At 41.5% G+C, this 24,105-nt stretch overlaps 1 protein-coding gene across 2 annotated transcripts in view; it reads left to right on the top strand.

The window, feature by feature from the left end:
- The window catches only part of ETF1 (eukaryotic translation termination factor 1), a 34,590-nt gene extending 16,890 nt beyond the window's left edge, over positions 1-17,700 (top strand). Inside the window, exons 1-10 of one of the 2 annotated variants that reach the window (XM_014529088.1) lie at positions 2,223-2,273; positions 2,495-2,670; positions 3,347-3,486; positions 6,843-6,981; positions 7,311-7,501; positions 8,293-8,422; positions 10,523-10,678; positions 11,118-11,182; positions 14,995-15,142; positions 15,401-17,700. In XM_014529088.1, coding sequence (XP_014384574.1) covers positions 2,508-2,670; positions 3,347-3,486; positions 6,843-6,981; positions 7,311-7,501; positions 8,293-8,422; positions 10,523-10,678; positions 11,118-11,182; positions 14,995-15,142; positions 15,401-15,483 — 1,215 coding nt within the window. In that variant the 5' untranslated portion in view covers positions 2,223-2,273; positions 2,495-2,507 and the 3' untranslated portion in view covers positions 15,484-17,700. Of the gene's footprint in view, positions 1-2,222; positions 2,274-2,494; positions 2,671-3,346; positions 3,487-6,842; positions 6,982-7,310; positions 7,502-8,292; positions 8,423-10,522; positions 10,679-11,117; positions 11,183-14,994; positions 15,143-15,400 lie in introns of those variants that run through there. The other variant, XM_005881023.2, reaches the window with a different exon arrangement.
- Positions 17,701-24,105: the final 6,405 nt, after the last annotated feature.

Here is a 24,105-nt window from a genome sequence, read left to right as displayed (position 1 = left end):
AGGATGGAGCCGCAACTGGGAATTGAAGCAGCAATCTCTGTGCACTGGACAAATGCTCAACCAACTGAGCCATACTAGCCAGGGCCCTTAGGTGTTTGTTTGTTTGTTTGTTTGTTTGGTTTTGTTTTTTATTGATTTCAGAGAGGAAGGGAGAGGGATAGAGAGATATAAACATCAATGATGTGAGAGAATCATTGATCAGCTTCCCCCTGCACGCCCCCTACAGGGGATCAAGCCCACAACCCAGGCATATGCCCTTGGCTGGAATCGAACCCAGGACCTTTCAGTTTGCAGACTGATGCTGTATCCACTGGGCCAAACCAGCTAGGACCCTTAGGCGTTTTTGACAGCCTTCCCAGTTTATCTAAAAACACCCTTGCTCTGGCTAGGTAGCTCAGTTGGTGAGAGTGTCGTCCCCATACACCAAGATTTCTGTTTTGATCCCTGGTCAGGGCACATAAAAGAACCAACCCATGGGTACATAAGTAAGTGGAACAACAAATCAGTGTTTCTCTCTCTTCTCTTTTCTTTCTCTCTCTCAAATCAATAAGAAAAAAAAATTGTTGTCATTGGGGTTTTTTGTTGTTAATTCTCACCCGAGGATATTTTTCCATTGATTTTTAGGGAGAGAAACATCGATGTGAGAGAAACACATCGATTGGTTGCCTCCTGCACAAGCCCTGACCAGGGCCCAGGCCAGGGAGGAGACTGTAACCAAGGTAAGTGTCCCTGACCAGAATCAAACCCAGGACTCTTTGGTCCGCAGGCCGACACTCTATCCACTGAGCCAAACTGGCTAGGGCAAAAAAAAAAAAAAAGAAGAAGCTAACCTGTTTCCACATGATACTAATACTTACAATGATTAAACTTATCATAGCCATTTTTTAAAAATATTTTTTAAGCTAGTGGCCCGGTGCACTGATTCGTGCACACTGAAAGGAAATTAATTAGAAGAAATATTTTAATAGCGCTATTTGCCCTTTCTCTATAATAGAAGTGTCAGAGATTAAAGAAAATTAGTATCCCTGTCCGGGGCTCAGTGGTGGGTGGAGCGCCGGCCTGTGGACTGAAGGGTCCCAGGTTCAATTCCGATCAAGGGCATGTACCTTAGTTGCAAGCACATCCCCAGTGGGGGGTATGCAGGAAGCAGCTGATTGATGTTTCTCTCTCATCAATATTTCTAACTCTCTATCCCTCTCTCTTCCTCTCTATAAAAGATCAATAAAATATATTTAAAAAAGAAAATTAGTAAAATGTATATGAAAATCCTATATAACAAAAGCCTAATATGCTAAGTGTCTGGCCGTTCATACAACCAGTCACTATGACACGCACTGACCACCATGGGGCAGGTGCTCCGACCAGCAGGTTACTCCCGTGGTATGTGTCCTGGCCTACCCCTTTTTATTTTTTTATTTTAAACATTTTTATTGATTTCAGAGAGGAAGGGGGGGGAAGAGAGACAGAAACATCAGCAATGAGAGAGAATCACTGATCAGCCGCCTCCTGCATGCCCCCCATCGGGGATCGAGCCCACAATCCGGGCATGTGCCCCTGACCGGAATAGAACCCAGAACCCTTCAGTCCTCAAGCCAACACTCCATCCATTGAGCCAAACCAGCTAGGGCTGGCCTACCCCCTTTTTTTTTTTTTTTTTTAATATATTTTATTGATTTTTCACAGAGAGGAAGGGAGAGAGAGATAGAGAGTTAGAAACATCGATGAGAGAGAAACATCGACCAGCTGCCTCCTGCACATCTCCTACTGGGGATGTGCCCGAAACCCAGGTACATGCCCTTGACCGGAATCGAACCCGGGACCTTTCAGTCCGAAGGCCGACGCTCTATCCACTGAGCCAAACCGGTTTCGGCCTACCCCCTTTTTAAAGTGTGCAATTCACTGGGTTGTTGCTTCAAAGTTGTGTGACAATCACCTCTGTGTAATTTTCATTAGCCCAAAAAGAAACCTCCCATGCCCGTTAGCAGTCATTCCCTATTCCACCTTGGCAATCACTCCTTTCTCTGTGTCTAGGTTGCCTGTTCTAGACCTTCATGTCCTTTGCCCACTATTAATTTTGATGAAGTCCACCTTATCTAAATAATCTTATAAATAGAAATTTTCCATTTGTAACATCTGTTTGGTGTTATAACACCTGTTTGGGTGTTAATGAGAGCTTATTATATTTGCATTTCTGAAACCAAGAAGAAAGTCAGAGATGAGAAAAGCACCTTAAGGAATGCAACTTACAGGAACCTTTTTTGAAAAGGAACCAGGTGAATGAACTCCCCAGGTGATTTTGTACAGTCAAAATTAAGAGCTATATTTTAAGGGAAGTGTGTGTTGTAGCTCTGGGTATCCTTTGATTACACTGTTGTAGTCCCTACCTTCCTGGTCACTTTGAGAGTGATCTATTTCTACTATTTTAGGGGAATCTCACATGAATTTAAACTCTTATGTGGTACTTGAACCTCTGGTGTTATTCTTTCTTTCACAGCAATGGCACAAGCATGATATCATTGATCATTCCTCCCAAAGACCAGATTTCACGAGTAGCAAAAATGTTAGCAGATGAGTTTGGAACTGCGTCTAACATTAAGTCACAAGTAAACAGCCTTTCAGTCCTGGGAGCCATTACATCTGTACAACAAAGACTCAAACTTTATAACAAAGGTAATCTGAAAGGGGGGTTGGGGGAGGGGCAATGGGGGGATAAGGACAGATATGTAATACCTTAATAAAGAAAGAAAAAAAAATATGAAAAGATGCTCAACATCACCAATTTTCAGAGAAATACAAATCAAAACCACAATGAGTTACCACTTCATACCCATTAAAAGGTCTATTATAAAAAATAAAAATCACAGAAAATAGCAAGCCTTGGTGAGATGTGGAAAAATTGGAATGCTTGTGCATTGCTGATAGGAATGTAAAATAATGCAGTTGCTTTGGAAAACTGTGGTGGTTCCTCAAACATTAAAAATAAACTGTTTGTAAAAGAAAAAAAGGGTAATCTGGAGCTTGATCATTTTTCTCCTCTGCTTTGTTTGTATTGGTTATATTTTCCACTTGGATCCTGCCTTTAGGCTTTTGGTCACTAGTGTTTGACCTTGGAATTTAACCCCCTTTTTTAAGTTATTTTTTGAAAGTTAAGTAGTATTAGTATTAAACATCACAAGTAAGTTTCAAATTCCAGGGTAGAATTCTGCCTGAGAGATTTGTAGATATTTCTGCTTTATTTAAATTAGGATTTAAAGGGCAGGGATTGTAGACTGTGGAATAATTTTCTATGAGGAGGAATTAGCTGGGGGTTTATGTAGAGAAATTGTTTGTGGGTTTTTTTTTGCAGTACCTCCAAATGGCCTGGTTGTTTACTGTGGTACAATTGTAACAGAAGAAGGAAAGGAAAAGAAAGTCAACATTGACTTTGAACCTTTCAAACCAATAAATACATCATTGTATCTGTGTGACAACAAATTCCATACAGAGGTAAGAAGTTCAAGTACAGACTATTTTCATCACCCCCAAAAGAAACCCCATACCTATTAATCACTCCCATTCTCTGTGCCCCCCACAAACACACCAAGATCCCTCCTCTCTCTGCTACCACTAATCTATTTCTATCTCTGTAGATTTGCTTATATTGGCATTTCATATGAATGGAATCATACAACTAGACTCTAGAGCAGTGGTTCTCAACCTTGGCTGCACATTAGAATCACCTGGGAATCTTCTTAAAATCCTGATTTCTGGGCCTCATCCTCCGGAAATTCTGTTTCTTTGTTATGGGGTGGGGCCACAACATTAGTAACAAAGAAACAGAATTTCCACTGCTAGAGGCTTTTTGTGAATGGCTTCTTTCACTTAGCGTAATGTTTTCAAGGTTCGTCTGTGTTGTAGTATTTTTTTTAATATGTTTTTATTGATTTCAGAGAGGAAGGGAGAGAGAGAAACATCAATGATGAGAGAGAATCATTGATCAGTGGCTGCCTTTTGCACAACCCCTCCCCAAGGATTGAGCCTGCAACCCGGGCATGTGCCCTTGACTGGAATCAAACCTGCGGCCCTTCAGTCCACAGCCCGGACACTCCATCCATTGAGCCAAACTGGCTAGGGCTATGTTGTGGTATTGAATCTGTACTTCATCCTTTTTATTGCCAGATATTTGCTACATTTTATTTATCCATCAGTTTATGGGCATTTGCATTCCCACTATTTAGGTATTATGAATAATGCTGCTTTGAACATACATGTACAAGTTTTGTGTGTGTTTTAATGTTTTTATTGTTTTTGTTTTGTGGGTTTTTTTTTGAGAGAGAAATATCAGTTGCCTCCCAAATACTTCCCAACAGGGGACCAAACTTGCAACTTGGGCATGTGCCCTAACCAGGAATCGAAACAGTGACCTTTTGGTGCATGGGATGATGCTCAACCAACTGAACACACTGGCCAGGGATACATGAACACGTTTTTGTATGACCATGTTTTCATTGAGGGTAGTATATACCTAAGAATGGAATTTCTGGATCCTATAGTAACTATGTATAACTTTTTGAGGGATTGCAAGACTGTTTTTTGAATCATTGTATCATTTTAAGGGTGGGTATTTTCAAAAAAATAGAAGAGTTTATCTTTATTATGACACACTGAAAGACATGGTCATTGATCATGTTTGAGGAAAGTGCTAAGTTGATTTGGATAACTACAGGTGAAGAAATAATTGGCTACCTGATCTCTTTTTCTCCCTTTGTACCTATGATGCTTGCCTGTATTCCTTGAACTTTGTGTTCATGCTCACAAATTATAAAATCTTTACTAACAAGACTTTAAGAGCTTTCTTTTTTTTCCCCTATAAAACTTTTGAGTGACAGAGCTGCCATAAGATGAATGTTAGGGTAGAAAGGAAACCTCATTAGAGTGACCTAAATCAGTCAACAATAGAACAATCAAGAATTCACAGCTGGCTCCTAGTTCAGTCTTTCGCCTTTCATCAACCTAGGGCCGAGGTCGGCAAACTGCAGCTTGCGAGCCACATACAGCTCTTTGGCCCCTTGAGTGTGGCTCTTCCTAAGCCTTAGGAGTACCCTAATTAAGTTAATAACAATGTACCTACCTATATAGTTTAAATTTTAAAAATTTGGCTCTCAAAAGAAATTTCAATCGTTGTACTATTGATATTTGGCTCTGTTGACTAATGAGTTTGCCGACCACTGACCTAGGGGAAAATCTCTACAATGGAATTAGAACTGACATTTGTCAATTCAGTTTACAGTGGATGGTTTTTGCTCACTTGACAGGAAGCGCACTTCAAGTTGGGTCTTGGTTGGTGCATAGATGTTGAGACTGTTCTTCTCTTGGGTATCACATTCTTCTGGCAAAATCTTCATTGGGAGGCTCTCGGCCACCCTATCCCACTTACTATATCTGATTTGATGAAAGCAAATTTTGTATCTTACTAAATTAAATAGTACCTGGTACTTATATTTTCTAGCTTTAGCTTACTTACTAAGTTAGTTTCTTCTTCCAAGGTACCATTTATTCTTACTAGCTTTATTTTTTTCTTTAGTTGCTGTGTCAATAACTAGATGTGGATGTGGCATATTGCATAACACAACTTATGTCCTATTTAATCAGGATAATTATACCTTTTTATGAGGAATAAGTGTATTCCATGATGAGCAAACTTGTTAAAAACTTGCATTAATCAGGCCACCTAACAGCATTTCAGTAAAGCAAAAATTTTAACACGTGCAATATTTATGTCAATGCTAATTATCAAGCATAATTTGGTTAAAGATTGATTTTTAGTGATTAATCTGCTTTCTAGTCAATTTTTGAAGAGGCTGTTTTCTTCCTTAGTTAAAATGGAATGGGTAATTTCTTAGCTCTAAAGAGGCTGCCTTCTAGCAAGTCATCTAACAAGCCTATAGTATTCAAAGTCCATCATGAAAATGTTTATCTATACGAATCCCAGGACTATTTAAATATTTGCTTTTTCAGGAGGCAGAAATATAGGGGATATACTGTTAACATAGAAGGAGGGTTTTCCCCCATAAAAATTCATAATCATTAGCTATACCACCTCTAAAATAAAATTGAGTTTTGGCTCGACTGGTGTGGCTCAGTGGTTGAGCATTGACTCCGGACCCAGGAGGTCACAGTTTGATTTCAGTCAGGACACATGCCCAGGTTGCAGACTCAGTTCCCAGTGGGGGGCTTGCAGGAGGTAAGCTGATCAATGATGTTTCTCATTAATGTTTCTATCTACTCTTCTCCCTTCCTAGAGATGATTAAACATTTTTTAATTGAGTTTTGTATCTTCATATTAATGATGCTTAAGACATAAGAGTTAAACATTTCCAAAGTAGATCTTTATATAGACTATTTCTCGGTTTTGTACTCATGTACTCCCACTCTAGAGTTGATTTACAAGATATTTGCTATGATGAATACTGCCTATTAATGCTGGGGTTACTAATGGTAACAGAAATTCAACTTTTTTAGGTTAAACTTTTAATTTGAATATTGTGTTCATAGACTACCAACAGTCTAAATCAAATCAAGGACTAGGGAGAATTTAAGCCCTATAACTCTGGGTTTTATAATCATGTACCCAAGTCAGTTTTGTTGAAAGGCTTCACATCAATATCATTGGCTTTTTCCTGCATCAGAAATTCAAAATTGTCTCTGTGAGTTTCATATTTATAGCTGAAGTCTATAAATTACTCCATAAAATGGTCTTCCTGTGGTATTCATACCATACTGAGTACAGTGTCCTTTCAGAGTTATCATGACCTTATCAAAAGTTTGAGGTTTATTGTATGGTACTTGTGTTTGCTTTTCAGGCTCTTACAGCACTACTTTCAGATGACAGCAAATTTGGCTTCATTGTAATAGATGGTAGTGGTGCACTTTTTGGCACACTCCAAGGGAACACAAGAGAAGTTCTGCACAAATTCACTGTGGATCTCCCAAAGAAACATGGTAATATAGGAAGAGAACATGAGCCCATTGCTTTATATCTAGCAGTAAGGGAACAGATAGTATAATGGGGGTGTGGGTGGTAAGTCCAGATGATGGGAGAAGCATCATGAAATGACTCTGGTGCTTATGGCTCTTCTTTTGACAGGAGAATTAGTAGTCACTCTCTGAAAACAAGTAAAGGTTTATGCCAAATATTTAGTTAAGGAGATGGTGATTTTTCTCTGTCCTTTTTGGGGGATGATAGCATGATTATTTAGTTAGTTTTTAATTAGCAAGACATCTTGTACTTCTTAATAATTTACTTTTTCCTCGCCACTTTTGTGTCAAAGGTAGAGGAGGTCAGTCAGCCTTGCGTTTTGCCCGTTTAAGAATGGAAAAGCGACATAACTATGTTCGGAAAGTAGCTGAGACTGCTGTGCAGCTGTTTATTTCTGGGGACAAAGTGAATGTGGCTGGTCTCGTTTTAGCTGGATCTGCTGACTTTAAAACTGAACTAAGTCAATCTGATATGTTTGATCAGGTAAGTGAGAAGTAAATGCTCTATTATGTAATTTTCTGGTGGGAGTAGTGGGACCTCTGAGCCACTGGGACATGCACATCTTTTTTATTTTTACTGCTTCTGAGTTGGCGAGATTTCGGGTGTTTATTAGGAAACATTCCCCCATGCTTTTCTGGGCCCTTTCACTTCTGAAATCAGCCATTTTGAGATAGGATATTTCTGGTCTTATAGAGGCCTCTGAGTGGGTTGTCATACTTGGCTTTAAAATGAAATTTGATTTCAAAAAACTAGGAACTGGCTTTTTCTTTTCCTTATTTATTCTTGTAGGTAAATAAAGCAGTGATATGACAGGGCTTATTAAGCCTAAAGCATTTAATCCAGAAAGATCTTTTGGTTTATGACATGGGCTTGGCCATAAGACACATTCCCAAGGTGGTCTCATTGTGGGTGAGGGAGGTAACATTATGGTAGGCTCACCAACCAAGTTGTCTTGTACTGTACTACCTTATATAGCAAGAAGTAATAATTCTCTCTTTTCTTCCCAAGAAATTTAGTTTTGTTTATATTTAATGAATTATATAGGTCCAATAGAATATGTGATATGATTGGTTGGGGAAGTATATCCTGGCAGTGTTGCTCACTGAGACCTGCTAATGAATAAGTTGGGCCCTTACCCCATGTTCTCCCTCTTTAGACTTCGTGATCAGTTGCCAAGTTTTGCATGCCATTAAGAGGTAGTGGGTCTTAGTGAAGGTGTTTTGAACTACTAATTATGCTTCTTTTCTTTTTTTTTTTTTCCTTCTTTTTGTCAGAGGTTGCAATCAAAAGTTTTAAAATTAGTTGATATATCCTATGGTGGGGAAAATGGATTCAACCAAGCTATTGAGTTATCTACTGAAGTCCTCTCCAACGTGAAATTCATTCAAGAAAAGAAATTAATAGGTATCAGTGGAATGCAAATTATTTACTTATTCTGTGAAATGTTTTTATATGTTTATACGTGATTGTACATATGAAACATGCTGAAAGGGTAAGAGGAAGATTTAGCATTTTTATTAAGATGTTTCACAGTGGAATCATTTTAATCTTTCTTTAGTCATTAGGTCTAATAAATGTGTTTGTATTTGTACTATTTTTACCCTTTGGCAATAGCAACCAAAATTCAGTCTTTTTATATAATCTATATATATAAAACCCTAAGCGACCAGTTGACCATTTGACTGGTTGTTACGACATACACTGACCACCAGGGGGCAGACGCTCAACACAGTGCGCTCCCACAGTGGGAGCTCCGCTCAGCTGATGCGGCTCACCTGATGCGACTCACGGCTGGCTGAGTGCAGCTGCGCAAGCCTCTCCAGCCTCTGGCAGTAGCGGAGCGCCGCCTAGCCCCAGGCTCGGGCTCCTCCCTGGCCGCCCGCCACTTCTTGCACTACTACATCCTTCAGGGGTTGGCGGACTGCAGACTGCTGGTTTCAGCCCAATCCCCTCCCCTGAGGGGTCCCGGATTGCAAGAGGGCACAGGCCAGGCTGAGGGACCCCACCGGTGTGCAGCGGTTCTCAATCTGTGGGTCGCGACCCCTTTGGGGGTCAAACAACCCTTTCACAGGGGTCGCCTAAGACCATCGGAAAACACATATATAATTACATATTGTTTTTGTGATTAATCAATTATGCTTTAATTATGTTTAATTTGTAACAATGAAAATACATCCTACATATCAGATATTTACATTACGATTCATAACAGTAACAAAATTACAGTTATGAAGTAGCAACGAAAATAATTTTATGGTTGGGGATCACCACAACATGAGGAACTGTATTAAAGGGTCGCGGCATTAGGAAGGTTGAGAACCACTGCTCTAGTATATATTTATATGTGTGTGTGTGTTTCCCTGAGAGGGAGGGTGAGGGAGAGAAAAATAGAAACATCAGAGATGAGAGAGAATCAATGATCAGCTACCTCCTGCATGCCCCCTACCTGAGGGTCAAGCCTGCAACCCCCGGCCATGTGCCCTATCCTCCTAGTTCATAGGTCAATGATCAACCACACTGGCCAGGCCCAAACTTCAGTCTTATTTCCCATATTAATTATCCTTTGTAATAGAGTGATGAATAGAGAGCCTGAATTAAAGATTAGTGTGGCCATTGTTTGCTCAGCTATTGCCTCTTCAGAGTCAATTTTTGGAGCCTCAACTAGTGGTATTTTCTTCACTGGTTTTGAGCACTTACTCATTTTTTTTTTAAATATATTTTATTGAGTTTTTACAGAGAGGACGGGAGAGAGATAGAGGGAGTTAGAAACATTGATGAGAGAGAAACATCGATCAGCTGCCTCCTGCACACCCCCTGCTGGGGATGTACCCGCAACCAAGGTACATGCCCTTGACCAGAATCGAACATAATCCCTTTTCTTTCTGGCACCTTTGTTTCTCAAGCCTCCAAAACCTTTTGTTTTCAATATAGTATTCTCTTTTTAAAACAAAAACATTTTTTATTGAGAGAGGAAGGGAGAGGGGGGGAGAAAGAGATGGAAACATCAATGATAAGAGAGAATCATTGATCGGCCCCCTCCTGAACTGGGGATTGAGCCTGCAGCCCAGGCATATGCCCTAGAACAGAATCGAACCTGCGATCCTTCAGTCTGTAGGCCTACGCTTGATCCACTGAGCCACGCTGGCTAGGGCTCTTTTTTTTTTTAAATATATTTTTATTGATTTCAGTGAGGAAGGGAGAAGGAGAGAGAGATTGAAACATCAATGATGAGAGGGAATCATTGATAGGCTACCTCCTTCACGCCCCCTACTGGGGATCGAGCCCACAACCTGGGCATGTGCCCCTGACCAGAATCAAACCCAGGACCTTTCAATCCCCAGGCTAACGCTCTATCCATTGAGCCAAACTGGCTAGGGCAAGCACTTACTCATTTTTAAGTTGGTTTTTTAATATATCTCTCTCTCTTGATTTTGAGTGTAAGAGGGTCTATATCTACAAAGGAAACTTTAATATATGTCCTTATTGACTTATCCCTACTTACAGGACGATACTTTGATGAAATCAGCCAGGACACGGGCAAGTACTGTTTTGGAGTTGAAGATACACTAAAAGCTTTAGAAATGGGAGCTGTAGAAATTCTAATAGTCTACGAAAATCTGGATATAATGAGATACGTCCTTCATTGCCAAGGCACAGAAGGTATGAGAATTAGAAAATCAGATTGCTGTTTGTTACTGACCTGTGTATGAAGGAATCGGGCGGGGGGTGGGGGGGGTAGATTTAGGAGAGATGACAGATTGTAGGACCAATCAGAAGGCAGATCTATACCTTGTTCCCATCTCTTTCATTCTGTAGCATATTCCTGCATAGTTTCTGCTTGAACTGCTAAATGTCTACTTAAGATTGTTAAATTTTTGGAGAACAGGACTGTATCTTGATGTCTTTGGTGGTTCCTCATGATAGGAGCAATGTACCCAGTAGATACTCAATGCTTGCTGACTAATAATCATATGGGGAAAAAAGTTGGTAGGATAAGTTCAGAAGCCCTTTTATCTAACCTAACTCATCTCATGGGGCTTATACTTGTTAGCATGTGAGAACCAAGTTAACACATTTTTCCCCCCCCCCATTACTGCAGAGGAGAAAATTCTCTATCTAACTCCAGAACAAGAGAAGGATAAATCTCATTTCACAGACAAAGAGGTATGTGATTGTTTCTTGGTAATACATGCAAGGAAAGACGAATCCATATGTTAGAGCACTGGCAGTGTACAGTATCCATCTGGGAAACCAAACCTCCTGTTTGTCAGTTGGGGGTGACAGGAGGTGGTCAGCTACTATCCGCCACATACCAACCTGATTCCAAAGAAGGAGGCCAAGTCGTGGTTACTGTAGTTATTTTTAAAGTAGTTAAAAATTCTCATCCTCAAAATAGTGAAAAGGAAGATTTTTTTTAATAAATCTTTGTTGTTCAGATTATTACAGTTGTAATTGGATCTTATACTACAATGTGTCTGGTTTCTTTTGCTCAACATTATGTTTTTGAGATTCATTCATGTTGTTGCATATAACAATAGTTCAATCACTGTTACATACATAAAGGGTTCAGTAATATGAGCATATCACAGTTTATCCACTCTTCTGTTGAAAGGCATTTGGATAGGTTTTAGTAAGGTATTAAGTAATCTTTTTTTTTAAATATATTTTTTTATTGATTAAGATATTACATATGTGTCCTTATCCCCACGTTACCCTCTACCCCTCCCCCCCACTCATGCCCTCACTCCCCCGTTGTCCGTGTCCATTGGTTAGACCTATATGCTTGCATGTAAGTCCTTTGGTTGATCTTTCCCCCTTAACCCTGCCCTCCCCTACCTTCCCTCCAAGGCCCGACAGTCCAATCAATGCCTCTCCATCTCTGGATCAGTCCTTGTTCATCAGTTTATGATGTTCATTATATTCCACAAATGAGTGAGATCATGTGGTATTTATCCTTCTCTGACTGGCTTATTTCACTTAGCATAATGCTCTCTAGTTCCATCCATGGTGTGGCAAATGGTAAGAGTTCCTTTTTCTTCTTCCTCTTCTTAAAGAATACCTTTCAGCATTTCATATAATGCTGGTTTGGTGGTGATGAACTCCTTTAGCTTTTCCTTATCTGTGAAGCTCTTTATCTGACCTTCAATTCTGAATGATAGCTTTGCTGGATAAAGTATTCTTGGTTGTAGGTTCTTGGTATTCATCACTTTGAATATTTCTTGCCATTCCCTTCTGGCCTGCCAAGTTTCTGTTGAGAAATCAGCTGACAGTCGTATGGGTATTCCCTTGTAGGTAACTGAGTTTCTTTCTCTTGCTGCTTTTAAGATTCTCTCTTTGTCTTTTGCTCTTGGCATTTTAATTATGATGTGTCTTGGTGTGGTCCTCTTTGGATTCCTTTTGTTTGGGGTTCTCTGCGCTTCCTGGACTTGTAAGTCTATTTCTTTCACCAGGTAGGGGAAGTTTTCTGTCATTATTTCTTCAAATAGATTTTCAATATCTTGCTCTCTCTCTCTTCTTCTGGCACTCTCATAATTCAGATGTTGGTACGCTTGAAGTTGTCCCAGAGTCTCCTTACACTATCTTCATATTTTCGGATTCTTTTTGCTTTTTGCTTTTCCAGTTGGGTGTTTTTTGCTTCTTCGTATTTATCTTCTTTGACTTGATTTTTGGGATCCTCTAGTCTGCTGTTGGATCTCTGTATATTATTCTTTATTTCAGTCAGTGTATGCTTATCTAATTGGTTTCATATCTTTGAGGGTCTCACTAAATTTCTTGGAGGTTTCTACAAGATTCTTGAGTAACCTTATAACCGTGGTTTTGAACTCTATATCCAGTAGTTTGCTTTCCTCCATTTCTTTTGTTTGTGACATGTTTTTTTGTCTCCACATTTTGGCTGCTTCCCTGTGTTGATAGAGTGGTTTTGTGTGCTAGGTGTGCTATAGGGCCCAGTGGCTCAGACTCCCCAGTCACCTGAGGTGGGCTGTGTGCACAGTCTTCTTATAGTTAAGCTTTGATTGCTGTTGGTGTCACTGGGAGGAGTTGACCTCCAGATCAATTGGCTGTGAGGACCAGTTGTGTCTACAATGGGAGAACTTCTGTGCTGGAAACACCCTTATGGGGCAGGACTTGCTTCAGTGGGGCTTTGGTGCTGAGTCTGCCCCCTGAGTGTGTCTTTTATGGATCTGAAGAGTTGTAATCTGGTGTGGTCTCACTTTGACCACTGGGTACACTGACTCTTGAATCTCCAAGGAGGTGCAAAGTCAGCCACTGCCTGAGGCCACCCAGCAGGAGCTACAGAGAAATCTGCAGATTCCTCCTCTTTGTTTAGGGTATGGAGGTGCCCAGATGAGGCGCAGCTGTGAAGCAGTGCAGGCTGCTGACGTGCCTTAGGCCTTCTTTTGGAAGCTCTGGGGTTTTTTTTGACCCAGCTGCAGTTTATTAGGTTAGGTTGCAGAAGGCCAGGCCATTTATATGCAAAAGCCTCTGCACACAGCTTGGGTGGGGTTGTAAATTGGGTGGGGCATGGTCTCAGGGAATCACAGGGCAGTACAAACAGCAATGGTTGCCCGTCAGCCCTGCCCTGATAGGTCCCTGGGTCTCTGTGTCCCGTGGCCCCGGGCAGGAACAATGAACACTGCAAGCACCTCTGAGAGAAAGCCTCCCTCGTGTTCCGGCCCAATGCCAGACAGTCCAGTTTCTCCCCGTATGAGTCTGGGTCCCTAGACTCTCGCCCGGAACTGGATTTTAGAGTAGTCAGGAGTTTGTATCTCCCTCCCGATTGAAAAAGACCACAGTGTACCCAGTTGCCAGCCCATTTTGCACGCCTCTGTACCTCCACTCTTCCACACCTCTGCACCTCCTACCAGTCTAGATGCGCTTTTCTCTTTCCCTCTAGTTGTCGGACTTCCACTCAGCCAGCCTTCCCATGGTTCTGGATGATACCCGTTTTGTCTTTTAGTTGTAGTTTTGATGTGGTTGTGGGAGGCAGCAAGTATAGGCGTTTACCTATGCCGCCATCTTGGTTCGAAGATACCTTTTTTTTTTTTTAATATATTTTTATTGGTTCCAGATAGGAAGGGAAAGGAAGAGAGAGATAGAAACATCAATGATGAGAGAGAATCATCAATCAGCTGCCTCCTGCATGCTCCACACTGGGGATCGAGCTCGCAGCCCAGGCACGTGCCCTGACCAGGAATCGAACCGTGACCTCCTGGCTCATAGGTTGATGCTCAACCACTGAGCCACGCCAGTCGGGCGATATCTTTTTTAAAAAAATATATATTTTTATTTCAGAAAGGAAGGGAGAGAGAGATAGAAACATCAATGATGGGCCCACAACCCAGGCATGTCCCCTGACCGGGAATCGAACCCATGACCTCCGGGTTCATAGGTGGACGCTCAAAACACAGCCACACTGGCCAGGCAGAGGTAGAGTTAATTTAATAGTGCCTCTCCTGCCCCATGAAATCTGTGCTGCTTTTTTACTTACTGTATTAGCTGTTTTGCTGAAATGGCTTCTGCAGGTTTGGTGTAAAAGCATCAGTAGAGCTTAAGGTGCCACCTGCCCAGCACAGCAGGTGGTAGGTTCCTCCATTTCTGAGATGTAAGACTTTATTTTGATCAGGCTGCTCCCAAAAACAATTCTGTGTGTCTCTTCTGGGCCGTTTGAATGCCTAGAGACCCTTTACAACAGCCTGACTTCTAGAGACAACAGTAGGATCCATAAGTTGAAGAGGTGCTAAGTGTGTTTTGACATTTCGTTGTTGATGCTAGAGCCTGGGGAAGAACATTATTTGAAATAATCAAAATTTCTGTGTTGTTACAATTATGTCACCAGAAATCAGAATTCACTTAAGAGAGTTTTACACACATATACATAATGAGAGGGAGAATGATGGGGGGCAGGGGAACAAGAGTTGCTAAGTCTTGCTATATTCTAATCCCATTGTTTCTGTATCTCATGGTCACCCCTGAAGACAGGACAAGAACATGAACTAATTGAGAGCATGCCCTTGCTGGAATGGTTTGCTAATAACTACAAAAAATTTGGAGCTACATTGGAAATTGTCACAGATAAGTCACAAGAAGGATCCCAATTTGTGAAAGGATTTGGTGGAATTGGAGGTGAGTAGCCAATTAGAAACCTAAACTTAAAGCCAGGCCCAAGGCCTTTCCAAAATAATGTTACTTCAGGTGAGGTGTGCTCATCTCATCATCCACTGAAGGAGGAGGGAGAGGCAGCACGTGGATGCCTGTTCCATGGTTGGAAGCATTTTTTTAATCATTACCTTTTACTAGTAGCTTTCTTTAATTCTGCAAGGGAATTGGGCCTTCCTCATTCTGTTGAAGACTGGTGATTTACTCTTTGGTTTGTGTCCCCAGGTATCTTGCGGTACCGAGTAGATTTCCAGGGAATGGAATACCAAGGAGGAGACGACGAATTTTTTGACCTTGATGACTACTAGGTAGTCGACATGGGTCCGGCAAAATGTGCCTCACCCTCCAGCATCCAACCCAAGGAGCATACCCGTGGTGGAATCCAAACAGATCCCTGCCTTACAATTGGAACATTTCCAGAACTTAATCCATGAGCATTGGATACTGAAAAGAAAACGGAAACAAAACCAGATCCAACCCTACACTTTGGTTTGTCATGGTGTCAGCGCAGCAGCAGCCTACAACTAAGTTCCTAAATGCCACTTTGGACTAATTTAAACAAGAATCCCAGTTTTTACTTTTACTCGATGGTGAAATTGGTTGCTCTTGTATTTTATGAAAAAAAAAATGATTTTTTTAACCTTCATACATAGAAGCAAAAATACTTTAACTGCTGTAAACCTTCAAAAGTTAATAGAAATAAGATCATACTGAATTGTTTCTTATTTTGATTGGAAAAAATTAAATTGCTGCATTTCGCAGTGACCCATTTACATGGCATTCTCAGCTTAGACTGCATAAGAAGAAATATATGTGGTGAAATGTTGGAATCATTTCTCTCTCGGTCTCTTGTTTAATGTTGAAAGGGTGAGCTAATAGGCAATTTCACTCCCTCACACTACCCGTCCCCCCTCCAGACTGTTAGTTTCAAGGATGCAAATTGCATTGTCAAGTCAAGCTGACACATGAAGCATTTGGGCCAGTGCACTGTTTCCTTCCATGTGTTTTGCAGGCAAATTTGTGCCGGGGTTTTGGGAGCCCTTAGCATCCGTTGCTTTGACAAGGGTTCCCATAATCTTAGCCTAGAAACCAGTTTGGGATGCACATGTTGGGGCTTCTGTGCTATTGCTGGGAGTGGGATAAATAAAACATGCAATTTAAGTGGAAGCAAAGAAATTTAAAGATTATTTTATTTTGTTTGGGTCTGTCCTTGGTAAAGGGGAGGTGGTCGTGTTTTCCTTGCGTTGGATGGCATGAGATTATGTGAATATTTTGATTTTTTAAAGATGAACTGCAAGGTTCTTCATAGGAACAACAGATAAGACATGTGTGACTGCATGTAATTTTAACCCCTGACCTCCTGGTGGGGTGGGAGCATCTGTTTCGAATATGGGACTTGCAAGTACCTCTCATAGGAGAAAACATGAGAGGCGGGGTGGGAAGGGCGGGAAGGGATGGGACACAGCTTCTGGCACCAGGACATAACCATGTTGGGTCCACAAATGGGCTTGAAAACCTGAAGCTCATGCTTCACAGCTGGGCTGTGAGTTGGACTTGACCCCAGCTGACATGCAAGGTCATCATGTGCCCGAGGTGGTGACAGTGAACAAAGTGTATAGGATGTGCCCAGTGGTAGCAATGGAAAAAAGTATACCAAATGGACTTTGAAGGGCCAAAGGTTTTAAAAGTCAATTGGTATCACCTCACACTGATAGGGTAGTGGGGTGCATTTGGTTTTCAAATTGGGTACTTTCAACACTTTAGTGCCTGACTGCTGTTCTTCATTAACTTGACTCAGTCACTCGTAGCTTTATTGGTCTGAACCAGCTCCTTGTTCCTAGGTTGCAGACCTGCCTATGGTTCCAATAATCCTGTTTCACTTGAATGAAGGGAGTATGTCTTAAATGTAAAGTTTCTGGTTCTCACACTGTACTCTGAGGTCCAAATGACTGTCTGTCGATGTGTAACCTGATGTCTCAACCCCCAATGAGAAGAGTCAGTTCTTTGGTATTCACCAATGCGGGAGGCTTCACTGGAACAGGCTTTTGCTTTGGGCTCTGCTATTTGTTTGCAGAACACCCAAAAGCGAGCAAACATGCCCTCTTTGCAGCAGTACCTTAGGGTTTTGCCATTGTAAATGGGTCTAATGTGATATGACAAGACCAGAGAAATTGGATGTAAATTTACATTTTTGACTATGCTTATTGTTTCACATGATACATTTAGGGTATGCAGCTCCTTTTGTAGTTTTTATTTTTACTATTTAAGTTTGGAAATGATGCCAAATTTTTGTATTTCTTTAATCAATGTGTTCTCTTCGGTGATATATATTGCATTATATATTGATGTGTGTATCAATATATACTGATATGTATTACACTTAACATACAAACACATCAATATGAGGGGGTAAAAACCGTAGCCTTTGCATTCTCTATAGTCTCTACAGAGAGATCCTAAGCAGCAAAATCTTGGTGTCGTGATGTACAGAAATGGAGAAGAGTATTAAACCATATTTAAGAATATATTTTGTGTGCTTGAGATTCTTTAGGATTGTTCCTAGAAAGATCTGAATGTGGAGATTGAGTGAGCTCTCCAAGGTATGTGTCAATTTAGTCATGGCTGATAACTTTCAGCCTAAGACTTTGTCTTCACTGCATTTGCGTATGGGAAGATATATGCAAAGGATGTCTGAGGTCATGATCTCAGTTACCAGAGGAAGGAGGTTCAAGTTGCTGGGGCCAAACTGATTTGTATCTTCGATTCCACATGCACACCAAAGGAAAACCTGTCCCCCTTCTTAAGGCATTTTAATTGTTGTCCCATGTAACTCAACATTCCATGGAACTAGATGATGTACCCCATTTTATAGGTCAAAAGAGGTTAAGTAATAGCTCTTTAGTAGCAAAGTCATTTTATCCCAGGCCTAATTTCAAAATTGATTTTCTTTATATATCTGGTTTCCTTTGAGTCAATAGAATGGTCCAGATGGAAGAACAGAAACTAACCTTCCACTCGATCTTGCATAGGTAACACTGTTGTAAAGTAAAAAGTTTTATGAGGCTGGCCCAGGTCAGCAGCAAGAAAGGGTTTGTTTAGTTTTCCCCAAAGTTAGGTGCTGGAGCTCCTCTGTGGTACTTTAGGAAGCCTAGAGCCAGAGTGCTGCATGATTTGCTTTCTCCAGAAAACAATGTTTTAATGAAATTGACCCATAATAGCACTTTTTCTGTCACTTTGTGTTTGTTTTTTCAGCATACTTTGGCCCTTTTTCTAATCGGATCTAGGCGATAACTTTGATGAAACCCAGTCACCCTCTGGGAAGGGCAGATGTGCCTACGCATGCCTTTCCTCATGCATCCCTAGGTGCTGTTTGAAGTCAGAAGTTGGAAGGCAGCACAGTGGTGCCGGATATGGGCTGTTGTGCTCGCCTGTCTGGGCCTGCAGCACTTGCCATCTTTTGTTCTCTGGCTCCAGTTCTCATGCCATGGTGCTCCCAGACAGACACAGTGGATTCAGGGCTAAGCGCCAAGGTGGAATTTTAAACCTTGTGCCAGCTTCTCCTTTGTTGCCAATTTTTGAGTGAGCGCCTGTTGGGACTCCCACCTGCCAAGTCCCACCCTGAAGGGATTGTTGTTCCTCCAGGGACATAGGGACTGACCAGCCAGAGAATATGGAAGCATTGGGTGCCAGAGTTGATGAGGACATGGGTGAACAACAGGAAATAGAGATACATGTGAAATCAGTTTACCTCCAGGGTTCTCTAATAATCACCTCTAAACCCTGTCTGGGAACTCCATTATGGGTATAGTCTGAAATTGCTTGGCAGGCTCAGACTGAGGCTCAATTGAGAGTCCAGGGCCAAGTTGGCTCTTTGGACAAACAGCTCTGGTTCTGTCTCTGCCATTAGCTGTGCTTGTGGTTTCAGGTAAGTCCCTTTCTATCCCTGTTTTCTTACTGTAAGGAAGCTTGTGAATTTAAAGAGCCTTTTCAGATGTAAAGCTATCAAGATAGTGTTACAGTGAGCAAGATACCTGATATCTAGCTCTGCCAGTGAGATTTGGCAAATTACTCTATGAGAAGCAATTTTCCTAACTGTAACAATTAGATTATGGTAAGGATTAAATGTAATAAGGCATGTGAAATGCATAATACAATGCTGTGCACTTAGCAAGGGCTCAAAGATGGGAGCAGCCAACCTTGGTCCTCCAGAAGGGGCCAGGGTGAGTTTGTGCTGGCAAACCACAAGGTGGTGCTAGAGTTAAGGATACTGGCTGTGGAAGACATTGGTTGGTTCTGGAGGGGAGTTGTGACAAGCATTAAGATATGCCTGGTACAGCTTGTTTACCCTTAAAATTTAGAGCAATGGAGGGGCCAAACTACCAAAAGAAGTGAACAGCCCTAACCGGTTTGGCTCAGTGGATAGAGCGTCGGCCTGCGGACTCAAGGGTCCCAGGTTCGATTCCGGTCAAGGGCATGTACCTTGGTTGCGGGCACATCCCCAGTGGGAGGTGTGCAGGAGGCAGCTGATCGATGTTTCTCTCTCATCGATGTTTCTAACTCTCTATTCCTCTCCCTTCCTCTCTGTAAGAAATCAATAAAATATATATTTTTTTAAAAAAAGAAGTGAACAGAGAGAAGCATGTAAGAAATCAATAAAATATATTTTTTTTTAAAAAAGAAGTGAACAGAGAGAAGCGTCCAGGAAGTCCTTGAAGTCATTCTGAGTTTCAAGCTACCCATCTGTTAAATAACTACAGTCACTAATATTTGTTAAATCATTACCATGTGCCAGACAGGGTGCTGTGTCATGTGCATTGTCTCATTTAATTCTTGGGAAAACAATGAGGTAGATACATAAGCTACTAAGTGGCAAAATCTGGGGCTCAAAGACAAGTCTGTTTAGTTCCGAGGCCAATACAAATGCATGTCATTCCTTGCTCAAGAAGAATACAATACTTGCTGGTACTGCCGAGAAGATGTGAGGTGGTGGACTCCCCTCACCAACCCTTGTGTTTTCAGAGACAACCAATGGCTCGGATTGCATTTGGAAGGCACCCATCTAACAGTTCTGACCTTGCCCAACACACACGCTTTGATGGTCAGCTCAGCTTATCCACAGCCATAGTTGAAGATGGATAAAAGGAGCTCCCTGGGACTCTGTAGAAGACCCCTATAATTTACCCAACATCTTCAAAGAAAAATACATGTGTAGTGAAATTTCTCAAAGACTACGGTGTCTGTCCCTGCTTTTAAATATGTCTCCAATAGGACAATTAATGAAACTAGAACGTGGACTGTAGATAAAAGTAATAATGTTAAATCTATTCAATAACTATACTGTGGTTATGTAAGAGAATACCCTTTTCCTTAGGAAATATACATTGAAGTATCAAAGGGGTTAAATAAGACATTAAGGAAATTTTTGAATTTTTAGAAATGGAGAAGAAAAAGGTAAGAGCATCATTTAATTGTCTTTAATAATTTTGAGTTATCATGACCATCCATTATAGAATGAATGTGGTAATGAGTGTTTAGGTTCTAACTGCTTCACAAGGTATTTAAAACACAACTTTGGTTTGCTTATTCAAGTTCGGTTTTTACTCAGAATTTGGGTTTGATTCAGAGGTCAGCATTTAGAATAGTTCTGCTAAAGGTTTTTTTCAGTTCAGGAGAAATCCCTACTCTGAATCAGCCAGTGAGAGGGGATGGGGTGTGGTCTGAGCCTGGGATTTGGGCCCAAACTGGAAGAAAGAAGAGCAGAGGCAGGGTCAGGAGAGGAGCTGCTGTCATATGTCTCAGAGATGAAATCGGCTTTGGGTCTGGCCTGGTGCTGGTTGAGATGAGGCAGAATCAAGAGCAAGGGCTTTGGAGTGGGTGGAGAACCTTGGGGATGATGGGAACAAGGCAGAGCTGTACCTAGGAGCCTAGAGCCCATTCTCAAAAAGGACAAGAGTGTCATTAGACTAGTCCTTTATCTCCAGCCACATCCTTATGTAGCTCTGTTCCTCCATACTTTCATTTCTTAAGGAATCATTTTAGCACCTGAAGGGCACCTTACATTCCAATTCCCTCATTCAAGAGATGGAAGGTTGGAGCTCAGAGAGTAACATAATGAATGACCTGTTGAGCTCTAGCAGCAAATTAGAGCCAACATGAGCACCCGAAGTTACAACTCCAAATTCAGTGCTCTTAACACACGGATGATCTCCTTATTCTTCATCTAAGCCTTTTTCTCCTCCTTGTTAGGGATAAGAAAAGGGAGGATCAGAGAGTAAGTGAGCAGCCTGAGGCCAGACAAAGTTGGGAGGGGAAAGGTGGCCAACATCCAGGTGGGATTATGAAAGCTGTTTCAAAGTCATTTTCCTGTGAGTCAGGGTTGGCTTGAGTGTGTAGATTAACTTGCTTGTCCAGCCCCCAGGGTTCCAAATTAGTCCCATCTAGGTTTCTCTGTCAGACTTCTGGCTTTTCCACTCTGCTGAGGGCCCTGCCTGGGCTCAGCCCCTCTGTTCTCCACCCCTACCCAAAGGAAACCTAAAGGGCAAACCCATTTCCAGGGAAGCCTGGAGACCAGGATAGGAGAGTGGAGATTTCATAGAGGTTCTCTAAGCAGATACATCAAGGATCTTCTGAGGTAAAGGCAAGGATTCAGGGATATTCTGCTACATGGGGAAAGGGAGGTGGGAACTGGGCTTGAAAATGAGGAGAAATCACGGCTTGATGCAAGCGCCTGTCCCACATTACATGGCTGTCCAGACCCGAGTACATTCCCAACAAGGCTCCCCAGGGGGGTGAGATGGACCAACCTCCTGACACAGCCCCACTGGAGGGCCTGCAGAAGGGGACTCTGTACTAGGGCAGGATGTCCCCAGGGAACAGGAGTTGAAGCTCCTCTAGATAAAGATGCATTCCTGTGCTTAGGGCTAGAGGCCCTCCCCTACCTGTCAAACTGATTCTAAAGAGAGACTGTCTAGAAGGGGTTCTGCCCCTCCCTGGGGAGCTGAGCAAATGCCCTCAGGAACCCAGTCTCCTCTAGCTTTCAGTTCCCGTAGACACAGCCCACTGCCACCTCTATTCCTTACAATGGACTTGGGTTAACCCTGTTCTCATTTTTTAATTCAGCAAGCATGTACAGACATTTCCTGTACACTGGGCCCCATGCAAGATGCTAGGATACAGTGGTGACCAACACAGGCATTATCCCTACTGGTCAATGGTCCAGCAAAAGAGATATCAAGGAATGACAATAAAAGATGAGTATTATTTTTTAAGGAAAAAAATACTTTTATTTTGAAACACTCCAGCAGATATCAAAGAATACCATGTAGAGGTAGAGCTGGGTGACACAGGAAACCCATTTAGAAAATTTATAAAAATGTAATTACAAGAGGAATAGTGGCAGTTAGGATGGAAAGAAAAAAAAAATGATTTAAGGGATATTTAAGGGGAGAACTATCAGGGCTATTGACTATCTGGATATAGAAAATAAAGGAAAGGAAAGTGTTAGTGGTGTTTGATTGCTTAGCTAAGTGGGTCCAATTAACCAGAAAAGGTGTACCAGTCAGAGAAGGCTGGGTCATGATGTGCTAGCAAGAATCAAATCACAGAGGCTTAAAACAGCAAATGTCTGTTTCTTATTCAGGGAGTTTGGCTGGGAAGAATGAGGAGTATTAAAGGACAAGGGGAGGACAAGGTGGCTCCCCCTTCATCTTGGGGTGCCTTGCCTGGTGAGCAGGGACCAGCCGGGACAGGTGAGAGGTCGGTTTGGAGAGGCAAATGAATCGGTCCTGACTTGCCCTAAAGGCCAGGAAGCCTTTAGAACGTTGATTTTTTTCACCCTGCTATCATTTTTGTTGATTATTAACAGCTTTATTGAGGTATAATTTATAACCTATAAAATGCACTCCCTGTAAGTTTATTATTTTTGAAATAAAATTGTACATTGTGCAAACATCAAATAATCCAGTGTCTATTACCCCAAAAGGTCTTTTATATCCCTTTAAAGTCAATCCCTGCTCCCATACCCAGCCCTACACAACCACTGATCTGCTTTCTGTTTCCATAAGTTTTGCCTCTCCCAGAAACTTCATATTACTGGAACAATACAATATGTAGTCTTTTATTCACCAAGCTTCCTTAACTTTGCTCCTTTCATTTAGGTAAATTTTTGAGATACATCCATATTGTTCCATATTTGTTCCTTTTTATTTTTTTTATTTAAAGTCATTGGGGTGACATTGGTTAATAAAATTATATAGGTTTCAAGTGTACAATTCTATAACACATCACCTCTATGTTCCTTTTTATTGTTGAGCAGTGCGATACAATAAGAAACACAGCCCGGCTGGCATGGCTCAGTGCTTGAGGGTCGACCTATGAATCAGGAGGTTGTGGTTCAATTCCCAGTCAGGGCACATGCCTGAGTTTCGAGTTCCATCCCCATATAGGTGGGGCATGCAGGAGGCAGCCAATCAATGATTCTTTCTCATCATTGATGTTTCTCTGAAATCGATAATATATATATTATTATTATTTTTTTTTTTTTTTAAGAAATACAGTTGACTCTTGAAGAACTTGAGTCTACCATATACTCAGTTTAAGCCCATGTTATTGTTGGGTCAACTGTACATATTTGATCTTTGTACCCAGTTTCTGACACACAGTTCCTAAAACACTTGGAATCTCCTGGGTGATAAGTGTCTTTTGTATGCTAATGAAATGACTGGTGGCTGGAGGCCCTAGAAAGCTTCAGGATGGGGGCTGGTTACCAGAAGGTATAATTTACAGCAAGCATGTCAAACTCACGGCCCACAACAAATATTTTTGCGACCCAGCCAATATAACAGTGTGTAAGAAACATTTTTTTTTAAATATATTTTATTGATTTTTTACAGAGAGGAAGGGAGAGAGATAGAGAGCTAGAAACATCGATG

The sequence above is a fragment of the Myotis brandtii genome, unplaced genomic scaffold (assembly GCF_000412655.1).
Source record: "Myotis brandtii unplaced genomic scaffold, ASM41265v1 scaffold668, whole genome shotgun sequence".
Classification (NCBI taxonomy): domain Eukaryota; kingdom Metazoa; phylum Chordata; class Mammalia; order Chiroptera; family Vespertilionidae; genus Myotis; species Myotis brandtii.
The sequence above is the reverse complement of the archived record's forward strand: the minus strand, read 5'-3'. Positions and strand labels throughout refer to the sequence as shown.